The sequence below is a fragment of the Hippopotamus amphibius genome, chromosome 4 (genome assembly GCF_030028045.1).
Source record: "Hippopotamus amphibius kiboko isolate mHipAmp2 chromosome 4, mHipAmp2.hap2, whole genome shotgun sequence".
Taxonomy (NCBI): Eukaryota; Metazoa; Chordata; class Mammalia; order Artiodactyla; family Hippopotamidae; genus Hippopotamus; species Hippopotamus amphibius.
The window spans coordinates 29,127,737-29,145,374 of record NC_080189.1 but is presented as its reverse complement, the minus strand read 5'-3'; the positions used below and the strand labels follow the sequence as shown (position 1 = coordinate 29,145,374).

At 38.1% G+C, this 17,638-nt stretch overlaps 1 protein-coding gene across 2 annotated transcripts in view; it reads right to left on the bottom strand.

Annotated features, from left to right (window-relative positions):
* CADPS2 (calcium dependent secretion activator 2) overlaps nt 1-17,638 on the bottom strand; it is a 524,489-nt gene that overhangs the window by 367,537 nt on the left and 139,314 nt on the right. For both annotated transcript variants that reach the window (XM_057732060.1, XM_057732061.1), the window contains exon 2: nt 17,428-17,541. In XM_057732060.1, coding sequence (XP_057588043.1) covers nt 17,428-17,541 — 114 coding nt within the window. The remainder of the gene's footprint in view (nt 1-17,427; nt 17,542-17,638) is intronic.

Here is a 17,638-nt window from a genome sequence, read left to right as displayed (position 1 = left end):
TTTTAGATTCCATATATATGAGTTAGCATACGGTATTTCTCTCTTTCTGGCTTACTTCGCTCTGTATGACAGACTCTAGGTCCATCCACCTCACTACAAATAACTCAACTTCATTCCTTTTTATGGCTGAGTAATATTCCATTGTATATATGTGCCACATCTTCTTTATCCATTCACCTGTTGATGGGCATTTAGGTTGCTTCCATGTCCTGGCTATTGTAAATAGTGCTGCAGTGAACATTGTGGTACATGTTTCTTTTTGGATTATGGTTTTGACAGCATCTTATGCACAACAGAACTTCTTTCAAAGCTGGAGCCAGTTCTCTCAAAACTTGCCACTGCCTTCTCAAGTGTATGTCATCTAAGTTCTTTGTTGTCACTTCAAAAATGTTCACAGCTTCTTCACCAGAAGTAGATTCTATCTCAAAAAACCACTTTCTTTGCTCACCCATAAGAAGCAATTCCTCATCCATTAAAGTTTAATCATGAGACTACAGCAATTCAATCACATCTTCAGGCTCTCCTTACTAATTCTAGTTCTCTTGCTACTTCCACCACACCTGCAGTTACTTCCTTCTCTGAAATTTCCAAGTCATCCATAAGAGTTGGAATCAACTTAAAAACAACAAACCACCCAAACCAAACCAAAAGGAACAACTCCAGTTAATGTTGATATTTTGATCTCTTCACACGAATCATGAATGTTCTTGATGGCATCTGGAATGGTGAATTCCTTCCAGAAGGCTTTTAATTGGCTTTGTCCAGATCCATCAGAAGAACAACTAACTATGACAGCTACAGCCTTACAAAATGTTTTTCTTAAATAGTAAGACTTGAAAGTCAAATTTACTCCTTGATCCATGCACTGAAGAATGGAAGTTGTGTTAGCAAGCACGCAGACACTTAGCACACCTTCAGAGCTCTTGGGGGACCAGGTACATTGTCAATGAGCAGTAGGTCTCAATAGCAGCCTTAAAATATTCAGTAAACCATGTTGCAAACAGATGTGCTGTCATCCAGGCTTTGTTGTTCCATTTGTGAAGCACAGGCAAAGCAGATTTAGCATAATTTGTAAGGACCCAGGATCTTCAGAATGGTGAATGAACATTAGCTTCAACTGCATTAGCCCCTAACAAGAGTCAGCCTGTTCTTTGAAGCCAGGCATTGACTTCTCCTCTGTAGCTATGAAAGTCCTAGACAGCATCATCTTCTGATATAAGGCTGTTTTGCCTGCACTGAAAATCTGTTGCTTAGTGTAGCCACCTTCTTTATCTTAGCTAGATCTTCTGTATCTTAGCAAGCTCTTCTGTATCTAGCTGGGATAATGAATGAGTCTGCTGTAGCCTCTACATCAGCACGTGCTTTTACCTTGCACTTTTATGTTATGGAGACAGCTTCTTTCCTTTAACCTCATGAACCAACCTCTGCTAGCTTCAAACTTCTCTTCTGCAACTTCATCACCTCTCCTAGCCTTCACTGAATTGAAGAGAGGGCCTTGTTCTGGATTAGGTTTTTGGCTTCAGGGGATGTTGTGGGTAGTCTGATCTTTTACCCAGACCACTCAAACTTTCTTCTTATCAGCAGCAAGACTGTTTTGCTTTCTTATCATTCACAAGAATGAGTGATTCACTGGAGTAGCACTTTTGATATCCTTCAAGAACTTTTCTTTTCAATTCACAACTTAGCTGTTTGGTGCAAGAGGCCCGGCTTTTGGCTTGTCTTGGCTTTCAACATGCCTTCCTCACTAAGCTTAATCACACCTAGCTTTCGATTTAAAGTGAGAGATGCCCAACTCTTCCTTTCATTTGAATAGAGATCATTATAGCGTTACTAATTGGCCTACTTTCAATATTGGTGTCTCCCAGGGAATAGGGAGGCCCAAGGAGGGGAAAAAAAGACTGGGAACAGCCAGTAGGTGAAACACTCAGAACACACATTTATCAATTAAGTTCAACATCTTATACAGGCATGGTTTGTGGCACCCAAGACAACCACAAAAGTAACAAAGATCACTGATCACAGACCACCATAAATATAATAATGAAAGTTTGAAATATGACAAGAATTACAAAAATGTGACACAGAGACGTGAAGTTAGCAACAGATATTAGAAAAATGGCACTGAACGACTTGCTCCAAATAGGATTACCACAAACCTTCAGTTTATAAAAATGTAAATATCTGTAAAGAGCAATAAAGTGAAGCACAATAAAAGGAGGTATGCCTGTACGTGACAGTGAGTGATGACAGCCATCCGTGTCTCACTCCTGATTTTTCAAAAACTTCAAAATCTTCACTTCCCATTAACTGATATTCTCTGTACATTTCTGATACTCAAGAAGTTTCTAAAAGTGCTCTTTTATCTTGAATAGATTTTTTTCATCCTTAAAAGATACTGAATTTTATTAAATGCCATTTCTGTTACATTAGTATAATCACATGATTTTTCTCTTTTACCTCTTAATGTGGTAGGTGATATTAACAGTTTTTCTAATATTGAATCATTCACACACTCATCGGATAAAATATACTCCATCCTGATGCATATCACTGAAATTTAATATTTTATTAAGGATTTTTGCATCCATATACAATGACACTGGTCTAGTTTTCTATTCTTACATTTTCCAAATTTGGTTATCTGCAAAGATATACTAGCCTCAAACAAGCTTTCCCTCTCTCACTTGTGATACAGTTTTCAGAAATTCTCTCTCCTTGAAGGTTTAGTAAAACTATTTGAGCTTATTAGTCTCTTTTGGTAGAACAGACTGGATTATTGCTTTATCTTAATGGACAATAGTTCAGGTTGTCTATTTCTTCTTTGGTCAATCTTGTTTTTCAACAAAAATATCACTTAAGTTTCCTAATCTACTAGCATAACATTGTTCAAAGTAATTTTATGATTTTTAAATTATTCTATCTGTAGTTAAACCTCATTTTATATTCCTAATTGTGTTTATTTGTGCATTTTCATCAATCTTGGTCGCATCTGTCTCAAGTTTTCTCACGTAACTAATTCTTTAAGTAACTGTTTCTTTACTATCTTAAAATTTCTATTTTATCTTTGTTTTTCATCATGTTTGTCTTCCCACTTCTCATAACTTTGTGAATACTCAGGCTCAGACAGCAATAGTTCACTTATATAGACAACAGTATATTCAGGAAACACTACAGCGAAGACTGAAGAGTCTGAGTTTAAAAAGATAAACAGCCTTGCTTTTGGCTTTGCCAAGTCAGTCCACAGGATTGTTCTGAATCTATGACCTATGAACCTAAAGGCTCCAATCAAGAGGCTGATTATGGCACCATGAATTCACCAAGTCTGGGTGGTGGAAGGACCCACCTACACACCAATCTCCCCTGAAATGGTGTGAAACCTCACTTCCTTCCTTACAAGGATGACTGCCCCTGTTATCAGGTATTATCTGAAGTTCTTGATCTCTTCCACCATATACCAAACCTTACTTTAATTTTTTTTTGATGTGGACCATTTTTAAAGTCTTTATTGAATTTGTTACAATATTGCTTCTGTTTTGTGTTTTTGGCCATGAGGCACGTGAGATCTCAGCTCCCCGACGAGCAATCGAGCCCGCACCCTGCGAAGTATGAACCACTGGACAGCCAGGGAAGTCCCATACCAAACCTCTTAACCTTTCATCTCTCCAGTACTGAATGGCATGGGAGTTCTCTCTAGCGACAGGATACGACTCTTGAGTGAATGTTACTGGACAGCCCACTGCTTCTAGTTGGGACTGGTCAGTCCTCACAACCCTTCCTCCTGGAGAAGGTTTCTCCCTCCTGAGCCAAACTGGTGGGGGGTGATTTGAGCCTCTGGACAAGCCACGTGAATCCAAGTTTGGCTCCTCTATAAGCCGCACAGGACTTCTGCTCCTTGCAATTTCAAAGCAGCAGATGTTGTTCTGCCTACACCTAAAAGATGTGAAAAGATTCTCTTCCATACACCTATTCCTAGAAAATCCCAGTGTCATTCCAGGCCTGTTTACCAAGGCTAACTGCATGGCCCACCTGCAGTTTAAACTGAGTTCACGCTCCTTTGAGTAAGATCTGGAGTGCAGCATCGGTCCTGCATCTAAAAAAAGAGCTACTTTCCAGCTCTAATCATCTGCCATGGTCAAAACTCTCTAGCACATACAGCTTAAAAGTGAACATCATCTGTGAGAGAAAGAAAGTTGTACAACTATAAAAACCAACCACAGTGCAAAGTTCTAAAGTCAAAGTCCCACATGTTCTGCTCTCAGTAAGGTACCGTCAGAGCTTAAAGTCTGCCCTGGTCCTAACAGAAACATTAACGAACACAGGATTGTGTTCCCCCTAGATTTTACTAAAGGCCATCATCTTTTACACACAACTCAACGTGAAAACCCCTAAGAATTTTTTCTTTTTCTTAAGTTTGCAGCAAACTCATCTGGGGGCAAAAACCCTGGCCTGAAGTAGTGCAAGTCTATTTATAGTCACTTAGTGCTCAAAGGAAGGAACATGGACTTGAGTCTTTACTTGGAATACGAACATGCCTTTCACTGTACTACAGCAGAAAATAAGACTTCAAATGTGGACAATCTCTGCAACACATGTATTATATTTGGTTTTCAATATACCAACAAAATTTGCGGCTTAAGGAAACTTTATAACTGAATGGCAAAACAGACTCGCGCTTCATAGTACAAATAATCCTTCCCAACATCGTCTGGTCTGTACAGTCACACTTTTGAATTCAGGATGCGCCTGATCCCACCTTACTCTCGTATTTGTCATTATCTATCACTTTTTAACATTTTGTGTTAATGTCTCAAATAGGCTTGTCAGAACCCAATTAAAAAGTTTTCACCTCTTCTGTTTGGTTTCACCGAACAAGCAAGGATGACAGATATCTAGTAGCAATGCCTGACCAGTCTGGCAGCTTCTATAATGTGTAAATTGAAGGTAGGGAGGCATAAACAACAGACCAGAAATAGCTCTTGTTGACAAGATTTTTTAAATTTTGAATAAACAAAGTATTAAATGGATAAGACCATGTAAAAATTTTTTACAAAAATAAAGCACATTAATATTAAAAAAACAGAACCTTTTTCTCCCAATAAACATTGGCTACAAACGGCTTACAGTTAATACTGCTTAGATTTTCCATCTGCAAGTTATCTTGGAAGTGCAAAGGTAATAACTTTCACACCCAAAAGCAAACAGTAATAAAGAAGTGGCTTAAGATTAGGGAGAGAAAACAACACTCTATTGTAGAAAATCTTACACAATCCTTCCATCCTTTAGCTTAATAGGCCTTAAATTTAAGAATGTACCCTGGAGAGGAGAGGGCGTGATCACTTGCCCCACACAGTAAAATCACTGGACGGAAAATACTGCAATACTACTTAAATATCTCAGCACAACACCAGTATATCCCACATTTTTACTTTAAAAAAGGACATATTTAGAGTTTGCTAAGTAGAAACTTTGTGTAGTTTATGTGACTGTCTTTAAGCTATTCAACCATTACCTTTTAATCTGACTACTTAAAGCGTTTCACATCAAATTCTCCATTATATTCCTACATAGCTAGAAATGTTCTGACATGGAAAAATCATGGGAGGGAGGAAGGGGAGAAGAAAAGGAGGGGAGGAAGGGGAAAAAGAAGGAAGTGAGAAGGGAGGAGGAGGCAGGGGATGGAGAGGGGTGTGGAAGGAGAGAGGAGAGTGGGGGAAGAGTGAGGGAGAGGAGGAGAGAGGAAGGAGAGAGGAGGTGGGGGACTAGGGAAAGGTACCTGGAGGATGTAACCAGGCAGCTCAGTCTTATGGGACAGAATTCTCTGGGTAGATAAGGGTGACAGGAGCCTTTTAAATAGGTCACAGGGTAATGAACAGCAAGATGTGTACATTTATATTCAGGTAATCACATTTTCCCCCCATCACTCACCAGTCAAGTATGTATGAGGAAGTTTAGTGAAAGAAGCTGCTATGTTTGTATAGTTCCAGAATTCACAGGTTGACATCCTAACTCCCCAGTGTGAGAGTATTAGAAGGTGGGGTCTTTGGGAGGTGCTTAAGGCATGAGAGTTGAGCTCTCACGAATGGGATCAGAGTTCTTATAAAAGAGACTCCATGGAGCTCCCTAGCCCTTCTGCCAGGTCGGGACATGGTGGAAAGGCACTGTCTAGGAACCAGGAAGTAGCTCTTTGCCAGCCACCACACTGAATCTGCCAGAACCATGACCTTGAACTTCCCTGAATCCAGAACTGAGAAATTTCTGCTTTTTATAAGTCACCCCATCTGATGGTTTGTTAAAGCAGCCTGAATGGACTAAGACATGAAGGTGTAAGAGTTGGCAAGGACCTGACCATACATGTATAATCCAAGGAGAAAACACCGTGGAGCAGAGAAGCTGATGCAGTAACCACGGACTCCTCCTCAGGGACAACGTGGGGAGCCAAGAGCTCTGTCAGCTGGTCTGGTGTAACAGGAAATGAACCTGTTTCTCAACGAGAGGGAAACAATCTCAGGTCGTAGCGGACTCTATCCTGCCTTCTCCAATCCTGCTGCATTTATGTTACGATCACTTGCCGCTTACTATTTCAATAGTAAAACTTTCAGGCACTGCTACCTTATGCCATTTTAAAAATACACAATTTTGAAGAACCATGTAAAGGAAAAGCCAAAATGTAGGTGCCTCCATGTTATATAGACTCAACTCCCTTTGCATTCTCACCAGCCATGGGCAAGTCAGGATTCACACGTGGGAGGAGGCAACCTCCACTACCAGTCACTTCACAGGGCCCTGAGGGGCCAGCCTGACTGTGCTGAGAGCTCTACAAAGAGAAGGAGAAGGGAGAGGAAAAGGAAGAAAGGAAAGCAGAAGGAAGAGAAGGGACCAGGGAGTGGGAAAGAGAAGGGGCCAGCCTGACTGGTACCTGGAGCTCTGCAAGGAGGGGAGCAAGTTGCAAGTCCTCTGATGCTGCCCTTCCTCTCTGCTCCCTAGCTTGCTAGAACCCTCTGCCTCCTCTGGCTATCCTGCTAAGGAAAGAAGAAAGGGCAGGTTCACACCACGCCTATCATGTGAGTGCACTACAGCAAGAAATGCAGTCGATTTACAAAGCAAAGGCAAGAAAGAAACCATAAACAAGACAAGAAGACAACCACCAGAATGGGAGAAAATATTTGCTAAGGAAGCAACTGATAAAGGAATAATCTCCAAAATATACAAGCAGCTCATGCAGCTTAATACCAAAAAAGCAAATGACCTAATCCACAAGTGGACGGAAGACCTAAATAGACATGTCTCCAAAGAAGACATGCAGATGGCCAACAAACACATGAAAAGATGCTCAACATCACTAATCATTAGAGGAATGCAAGTCAAAGCCACAGTGAGGTATCACCTCACACCAGTCAGAATGGCCATCATCACAAAATCTGGAAACAACAAATGTTGGAGAGGGTGTGGAGAAAAGGGAACCCTCCTGCACTGTTGGTGGGAATGTAAATTGGCACAGCCACTATGGAAAACAGTATGAAGGCTCCTTAGAAAACTAAAACTAGAACTACCATTTGACCCAGCAATTCCACTACTGGGCATATACCCTGAGAAAACCATAATCCAAAAAGAAACATGTACCACAATGTTCACTGCAGCACTATTTACAATAGCCAGGACATGGAAGCAACCTAAATGCCCATCAACAGATGAATGGATAAAGAAGATGTGGCACATATATATAATGGAATATTACTCAGCCATTAAAAGGAATGAAACAGATATTTGCAGTGAGGTGGATGGACCTAGAGTCTGTCATACAGAGCGAAGTAAGCCAGAAAGAGAGAAATATCGTATGCTAACTCATATATATGGAATCTAAAAGAATGGTACTGACGAACCCAGTGACAGGGCAAAAATATAGATGCAGCTGTAGAGAACAGACTTGAGGACATGGGTTGGGGGGTAAAGGGGAATCTGGGATGAAGTGAGAGAGTATCACTGACATATATACACTACCAAATGTAAAACAGGTAGCTAGTGGGAAGATGCTGTATAAAACAGGGAGGTCAACTCGATGATGGGTGATGACTTAGAGGGCCGAGATAGGGAGGGTGGGAAGGAGTCACAGGAGGGAGGGTATATGGGGATATATATATAAATACAGCTGATTCACTTTGTTGTACAGCAAAAACTGGCACAACAGTGTAAAGCAATTATATTCCAATAAAGAGCTTTAAAAAATTAATTAAAATTAAATAAAATTGCTTTGCGTGCAGAAAAACAAACCAAAAAAAAAAAAAGGCTACCAGGCATATAATAAAGAAGGAAAGCTGGTCTCCTTTCTTTCTTCCCAACATGGAACAAAGGTTAAGTATATTTAATATCTGATCTTTTGAAGGACACTTCGTATCCATTTGTAATCATCCCTAGCTTAACACCTTCTGTCCATGCTAAACTATCAGATGTGCACATAATTTATAAGAAACGAAGGTAAGCTAGGAAGGCAATTAAATTCCTTTATGTGACAGAAACTTTTAGAACAGAGAACTCAGTAGTCAAGCTAACATCTCAATCTCAGCAGTATATAAAGGACTGAAAATATTCCAATATAACAAAAATATCACAAAAGCAGAAAATCTTCACTTACTGCTTCATCAAAACATATAGAGATTAAAGGCCATTGGAGAAAGAAAATTTTCCTCTTTACAGTTGTTTGTTGTAATTTTAAAAATAAAAGCACGTACAAAGCACGTTAAAATGGAAAGAGCACACTCAAAAGGAGTTCTTGCAATAGAAAAGTACAATTACTAAAGGAGTATTTTCTGAACATTATGCTTGAATTACACACTCCATGATTTCCCCCTAGTTTTGGAGCCCTGGACTACTCCAAATCCACACGATCAGCAGACATTCAAATGCTGGCTGAATAGAAATAAAACAAATATGAGTGTCACCCTGAAGGTGTCAGTCGGACCTAACGAGTCCCTCCAGAGGAAACTGTTTTAAAGACACTAAACGTATGCCATAGTGAAAACACATCTAATTAAATGTAACAGTGCCCGTTTTCACTGCAAAACATGATTTGAGAGGGCATGCCAAACCTTTGGAAACAAAAATAAAAAACCATAAAAAAAACAGCATTAATGCTATTAAAAATGTATATTCTTAAATATACCCTGACAGTAAAGTTTAAAGTATTATGTATTTAAGTGTATATGGGGATACATCACAGATATACATGGGGAACCTCTGGGATCTTCTGGTACGCCCCTAAAAAGGATCCACCTCCTGTCATGCTCCTAAAAGTGCATCACCGAGATTCTGAGTGATAACTAAATGCTCCTAACATCACTGCCACACAAAACCATCCATGGGAGATAACAAGTGGAATTAATCATGCTGCTTTGAATAATTAGGCTTATCCAGAGGAAGCTGCTTTTTTTAGTACATCAAAAACAGTCAGATATTGGCAGTTTCACGCAGTCCAACTGAAGTTACCACTTGAAACAGAATAGGCACCAAGCATTGTGGTAAATAAACATGCTTAATCTAATTTTCACAGCTTCATGAGAAATCCATGTAACGTCAATATCTATGTAAATAACATATCCACTTTGAGGTGGGTCTTCTAGTTTTGCTCAACACAAGACGGAAAACTTGGGGGGGGCGTCAAGGAAGGGAGGGAATATGGGGATATGTGTATAAAAACAGTTGATTGAACCTGGTGTACCCCCCCAAAAGAAAAAAATAATAATAATAAAATAAAAAAAAAAAATTAAGGCTGAAAAAAAAAAAAAAAAAAAAAAAAAAAAAAGACGGAAAACTTTCAAAGAGTGATATGGTCTCAGTCATCCCCTACTTCAAGCCAGTAAAGTGGGCCAGGGTGATTTAACAATCAACTGCTTATGCATCTGTCTCTCCCAACACACTGTGGACCCTGTGAGGTCAAGGACGTTCCCTTATTCATCTTTCTACTTCCAGAGCATGAGGCAGTACTGATCAGCACTTAAATGTTCATTTATTTAGATGAATTGTTTAAAAAACTGATTACTTAATTTATTGTCTATGTATGTTCAAGGACTACATAAGCCATCGTTTCTGCTCTGAAAGAGCTCATAATTATTAGAAAGCAATACACATGACTATGGATTGTGCAAAGAAAAAGAAAAAGAAAAAATGGCAGCTACTTTCGGGAAAGCAATGTTCCAGGTAATAATAATAGCTCACATTTAGCACTGGGCTTGGCAATTTAAATTTGTTAATTGGTTTAATCAACAATTCTGCGAGGTAGGTACATTATCATCTGTACTACAGATGAAGAAAATGAAGTGCACCAAGATTAAGTTCCAGGAGTCACACAGATGAAAGTTAGATCTAGAATTCCAAAGCAAATAGAAACAGAACAATTTTTTCTGCCTGTTTCCCCCTGTGTTTAAACTCTATTTGCTTCATGATGAAGCCTTCACAAGTCCTTTAAGTCAGACATAGCTAATCATTTTTGTAGCATGAAACTTCTGGCATTTTGGTAAAGTCAATGGCTCCCTTCTTGGGATAATGCTTTTACATGCATAAAATTCACAGGATTATGAAGGAAAGCAGTTTTACTGCAGTTATAAAAATATTTTAAAAAACAAATTTGTGCTATAGCAATTTATGTGCATCTTTTAGAACCCATTAAAAGATGTAATAAGGGATTTAAAAGTACTAGTTTCAGTGTAGTTCGTGAACATAAACAGTATCTCAAGACAGCTGCAATAAAATACGTGATACAAAAATATACACATTTTGATTGGTAATAAAGTCAACAGATACTGCTAGTACTACTGTGGTTTGTTGTCAACATTCATAATATTAAATTAATGCTAAATTTCAGTTAGAGGTTAGTGAAAATTAAAGGTGTAATGTTTTTCCATCTCAGTTCACAGATTTCCTGAATTCTACCCAGATCAAGAACCTCAGCTGTAAACTGCAACTCATTGCTTTCTCCCTGAATCCATCCCTTTTCCTCTTTTAGCACTCATCTTGGTCTTCGCCTTACACCATGGCTAGAATGTTGAGAATGTGTTCCTTAATCCTTAATAGACTACCACCTTCCTTAGGAGCAAGGTAGAATCCCTGTACCTGGAGAGCATTGCTAGCACCTCACACAGAAGGGATGGTTGAAGATTTATGGGATACATGCATACAAATATGATACCATACTTTCAGCTAAAAATAGTAGGCACTTCCTAAACAGCTTGAATTTTTAAGAAATAGCTGTCCTTCAGGACACCAAACCTCACCTCACCAGCTCAATCATTTTTAACTAAAACTCCCATCACAAACTTGGATTTGGATGCAAAAGAATGTCCCTCCCAAAGGTCTTATGAAAACAAGATTCTCCATCCTAGGGACTTCTTCGGTGATAAGAAGTGAGTTTTTTCAACTGTAAAGCGGTAAATAGTGAAGGCGATGTCTTTTAGTGTGTTTTATGGGGTACCAAATGAAAACAGGCCTTTCAATTAAGTATTTTGAAAATGATTAACACAAGCTAAATCAAAAATGTGCTAAGGAACAGATTGATCAAAGAGTATCTGCACTAGTCATAGTTTTGCATATTTTACCTGTTTATTTTCAAGAGTCTACTCTAAACATTTTTATGACTACAGGACAGAAAAGCTTTAAATATACCAAAGTGAGACCAGAATCCATTGGGATTGCGCTAACAAGGGTACACATGGTTCGTCTCAAGATCTTACCCTTGAAGTTCATCAGAAAAAAACCCAAAAACAAAAAACACAATAAGCAGAAGAAATACATTTGACTTAAGAGTGACATTTAAATAAGCAAAGAGTCACAAGGAGGGAAATGGGAATATTTACCCCTGAAAAACTTTTAGAAATTGAATAATGCACAGAGCAATAAAGAAAAATTTTAATTCTAAAATTAGATACCAAAAAAAAGTCCACATAAAATATCACTTGCCTAGTCATAGTTTTTCAAAGAAATGTTACTTAACCTTACAAAGTTACAAGAAAACTTAAAATTTGAAATTAATAAAACTAAGCAACTTGTTAGAGATTTAAAGTTAAAGAGCATTTCCCCTTTTAATGAAGGCAATCTCATAAAATGTAATCTGTGACCAAACAGTTTACCCATCAGGAAGCTGCAGAAGTGAGACTGCTCAGAGATCCTTGGAAGCACTAATTTGGCATTTTCCCTGAAGGAGGATATGGCTGTGCTCTGAATTTATTCAAAGAACCAAGACAATCCTATAGAAGGCCAGGTATGTCTAAACTTCCTGAATCGTGGTGTCAGACTGAAGTACAGAAAGACTGTAGCACAGCACTGAAATAAGCACCTCAGCTATGGTAAGGTCCTACCTTGGCAATGTGAAGACCCACACTTGAGCACCTGCTCACCAGGTTTGGGGATTCGGGAATGTGACAGTGAAGTAAGCCACATGTGCTTCTGCTCCTTGTGGCCACCTGGCTTGGATTAAACTTCCAGATCATTAGTCAAACTTGAAACGTATACTAGGTCGACTAACCCACGACCCGCTATAAAGATACAATATCCTTTTATAAGCATGTAGATGCAGAAGAAAAGATTTATTAGAGTCAACAGATAAAGGATTAAACATGCCCTGTGCCACAAACTTGCTACGTGGCTCTTGAAAAACTCACAGTCTCGGTTTCTTCTAAAAATACGTGAAAAGGGAGAAAAATGCTCAAACAAGATTTCCTGAGCTGTCTCAAGCAACAAAATCCTACCATCTATGGATCAGGTCCTCACAAAACGGACGGCGTCAAGAATGCAGGCAAGTCTACAGAACACAGACAGGCAGCATAAAGCAAGCTACCCGAAATAGAAACAGGAATCTCAGACATGAAAACGCGTTTTTCGAATACTTAATTTAAAATGCCATCCTTAGAATTTAAGAAAATGTGATGTGAAATAAAATGGCCAATATCAAAAATAACAAATACAATGTGATCTGCAGAGCTCAATGAAAATTTAAAACCTCACTTCTCATTACTGGTTACTGGATTTCATCTATGAATGTGCTGACCTTTTTTCATACCCTCCTGACACAGGATGCCAATCCTGGTTTACTTAGTGATCACCAATTCACTATGAGAAACCAGGCCTTTTCCATGGTATTATTTTTAAAGTTTAAATGAGATTTTGACAGCTCAAACATCCCTTGGAATATGAACAGTAAATCTTTCCATCTCGAAGTAAAGTGCTATCAAGAATCTGACAACAAAATATCTAAACGCATATCTGCCAGCCCTTTTCCCTCTAGCTAGCACACAGCAAAACTAAGCAACACTTGGGTGGTGCCTTTTAATTCTAAAAAAGGTAATTACCCAAAACAAAGCAAAAAAAGCCTTAAAAGGCTCTCAGTTTCCACAAACCAACCATTAAATAACTGCACTTATTTTTTAAATAAATATTAAAGGTCAGGGTATAATGTCAGGGAAAGAAAGTACACAGAAGAAAAGGAATGATATACCAAGCTGCTGGTAGTGGGAAGCCGAGGCAGACAGTCTCAGTCTCCTTGGAAGAAACTGAGAGTGAAAGTCAAGCTCCCTAATGCTCTGGACTAAGAAGTAAGATAAACATTTATGTGGAAAAAAATCTGTATATAAAAATTCAAACACCATGGCCTGGAGATTAGTCCTGGAGCTATAGTATCAAGCCATGCTCTCTTTTTGTTCTTTACATTGTGGAGATGTGAGAGCATGTAGGGCAAGGAAAAGAAGAAATATAAAGAAACAAATTAACTCTCAGAGGCTTGCGCAAAAGGGAGGGAGCTTTAGAAATCCTCTTCCCACTTCAACAGGTGGGGAAACAGGCCCACAGCAAAGACCTGAGTTACACCAACATACTCTACTCAGACAGCTACTAATCCAAGAAGGGGTGTGGCTGGAATGAGGAAAGGAGGGAAAAGTATGATGCAAACCACTGCTGCAAATAATTTACGAAAAGAAAAGGAAATCCAAAGGAAATAAAATGCGGTGCAGTCTCTACTCGGAATGTGACTATGCCTTTCATTCTACCAGAATAGGAAATAAATGAGTATCAGAGGTAAGGAAGTTTAATGAAATTGCAAAATGCAAAACACAAAACAAAAACCAGCTGAAAATAACTGCAGCATAAAAAGGGGTTAATAGTCAGTGTATAAAGAACTCTTAAAAATCAGTATTTAAAAGATGAATATCCAAATGGAAAAATGGACAAAGGGTATGAACAGGTAATTCAGAAAGAAATATGAATGACCAGTATGGAAATGCTGAACTTCGCTAACAGTAAAATAAAAACAAGTCAGCCTATCAGTTGACATTTATTTTACAATATCACATGTGAAGGGAAAAAAAAATGGCACTCTCATATACTGTTATGATAGCATAAATTGTTAGTACTTTCGAGAACAACTTGGTAATCTGTGTAAGAGTTTAAACAATGTTTATCTTCTATCATCCAGTAATACCAGTTGAAGAAATTTATCAAAGATGAACCTATTTAAGAATATAAATGATCATCTCAGCACTTCCTTTCTGACAGTCAAGAACAGAGAAAGCTTAAGTGTCTAAAAATAAGGAAATCAAATAAAATTTAGATACAGGCAGACAGTGGTCTATTACACAGCTATTTAAAACCATACTCATGAAGAATATTTAATATTCAAGAATGCTCACGACATATGTAAAAAAAATTAAAATAATTCTAGTTTCATATATACAAAAGAGAAACACTAAACTTCGAGTTGTTTACAGGTGCTGGAATGACGGGATATTTAACTTCCCCTTTAATAATTAATATTTTATTTTTAGAGCAGTTTGAGGATTATAGAAACTTTTCCTCTTTAATGTTTTAAAAATTCTCTAACATCATATTATACTTCTATTACAGTGTTCTTAAGGTAGTATCAAAGTAGAAAACTTCTGAATCTTAGAATAATACATTTTAAATAAAAGTATTCAATACAAGGGCAAAAATTAAGGCTCAATATTTTCAGATGAAAATGAGTACTTTTTCCTTTAATATGAAATTTGCAAATTAACGCTGAAAAGAGTTTTTCCTTGTTGAAGAAAATCCCATTTGTATCGTACAAGTAGAAAATCTGAAAAGCAAATGGTTGTGGTGGTGATAGTGGGGGCAAGACATCTTATAATACTTCTTTGATAATTTTTAAAGATTAAAAACCTCAAACTCTCATCCATTCTCAAGAATCAGAGGAGAATAACAAATAGAAGTAGTAATAAAAATACACATTCCCTTTGAGAATTTCACAAAGACAAGTTGGATATAGTCTCACAAGCCGACAATTGCTGGAGATACTACCCAAAGAACTGAAAACCCTTGATCACCCAGCACAATACTTAAATGTTACTACCCACCAATTACATAAATAGAAACACTGAAGCTCAGAGGTTCAGTGACTTGTCTGGTGTTATGTGTTTGGTAAGCATCTGAGTTCAGCGTGAAGCCACACTTCCTGACTTTCTAATAGGCCACAGCTGTTTCCCAGATGCCATTTTTGAATATACCTCTTCAGTACTTGCATCTCTTTTAGTAACAATCCCAGCAAGCAGTCATCTAATTCCATTGGTCAGCAATCTACCAGTTGTAAGCGAATGAACCTGGAAAGCTTTTAAAAATCTAGATTCTGAAATTCTGACTTAGTAAGCCCAGGGCAGAGCTCTGGGACCCGTCTGTGCAAAATGCTGCCCAAGTGATTGTGAAGTGAGGCAGAATCTGGCTGCCAGTGATGCTGCACTCTCCAGTTCATTCTGTATTTGGGTGGTGCAACCAAACTCCAATAATATTAGGTTGAAATCTTCCCCACTTGTTTCCATCTTAGTTCTAGCTTTACCCTTGGGGCCACACACACAACACAAGCCTAATTTGTCTTTAGACCCTTCAAGTGACCTGTATTATATGTTTCAAACCCTAAACTTATCCACACCTTTTCATTTATATTTGGTACCCAGAAGAGAACACGGTCCTCATTTAGAAACTAATGGTGATACTCCTTCATTACAGGAACAATGTTCTCAGTAACAAAGTTTAAGTGTGCCTCTTACTAAAGTGACAACAACATATTATGCTTACTTCTTTATAACACCCGTATGAAAAACACTCACTTTGGAATATATTTTGGAGTAATTTTAGGTTTACACAAAAGTAATTTTTGGAATATATTTTGGAGTAATTTTAGGTGTATTAGACTAGTACAAAGAGTCCTCACCTCCCCACCCCCTGCCCCCAGTTTGTTTTCCTAATGTTAACATGGACAGAATGACATCTTTTTACACATATTACTTTCCCCAATACATTTCTCTCTTCCTGAACACAGACTTCTGTTTTTTCTTTTGTTTTATTACATGATGCAAGCATAGGCCCTTACATTTCATCTATTAAGATTCAGGGCAAGATTGCATCTTGCAAGACTGACTCAAAGACTTAAGCTTTGAGTTTTACAAGATGAAAATGCTCTATACTTGTTAAGATATTCTGAGTCAAGGTCCAGTTAGACAGCATTCACACGATTGCTACTAGGTTCATGCCATGCACACATCTGGTAAGTAAGACTTCTGCACTTTCACCATGTTTGACAGGCCTAGGATCGGGGTAACATAAACCTCCCTTGGGCTGCATTAAGCAACTTCTGATGCATACACACCATCAATTAATTACTAATCCAACCAATTATCTGTACATTCAGTTACTTTGTCATTCTTGCAAAGATATTTCCCTACTACAGAAAACTTCAGACACAATGCATCTCTACATTTTTAATTTGTACTAGCCTAATACACCTTTGCATGTTGTTCTTCAGCTGAAGGAATGCATGCCCCAAATGACTCTATAAAATCCTCAGGAAAAAAGGAACTCCCTTAACACCTACTGGCTACTCACTGAAGCAGTTAATGACCCTGTGTGAAAACTGGTGCCCATAGGAAATCCACAGAGAATTCCTGATGAGTGACAAACTAAAATCAAAAGAACGAGAAAGGTGGTATTGTAGTATTATTTCTCTGGGAAGAAAATAATTCAATTTATCCTCATGAAATTAGTTACTGGCCTTAATTATAAAGTTTAGTGAACAAAATGGCACAAGATAGCAATTTACTATTGAAATCCTGATTAAAAAGGACACATTAGACATGTGGACCTACAGATAGCTACACTCAGCTATATCAATCACTGCCAGAAGATTTTTCTAAATAGCTTACTTCTCCTCAAAAGATGTGAATAATTTGCAATTCTGTTTATCTCTCAAAACCAGGCTATGGAATTAGTTTTTAAATTGCAAAACAGAATTGACAATGCTTTCAAGGAAGGTTGCAAACTCAGCCTTCCTATCATACCAGTGAGCTTCTTAAAATGGGAAAACCATTAAAAACACCTTTTAAAAGGCATCAGAATGCCCAAAACAAAGCTCTTCAAACTTACCTCATAGTAACTCCGAACTGCATTGCAAAATGCTTCATCAGCTACAATCTGGGTTTCCCCATTGAGGAAGGCCTGGAACCGTTCTTTCAGTAACTGCAGTTGTTGCTTGTTAAGCTGTAAGAAAAAGAGCGAATCAGATCAAAAACTAGCCAATCCGTGAAACATAATGACTTTTAGAAGTTTATATTTGCTACTTGTGTCTAAGATTTGA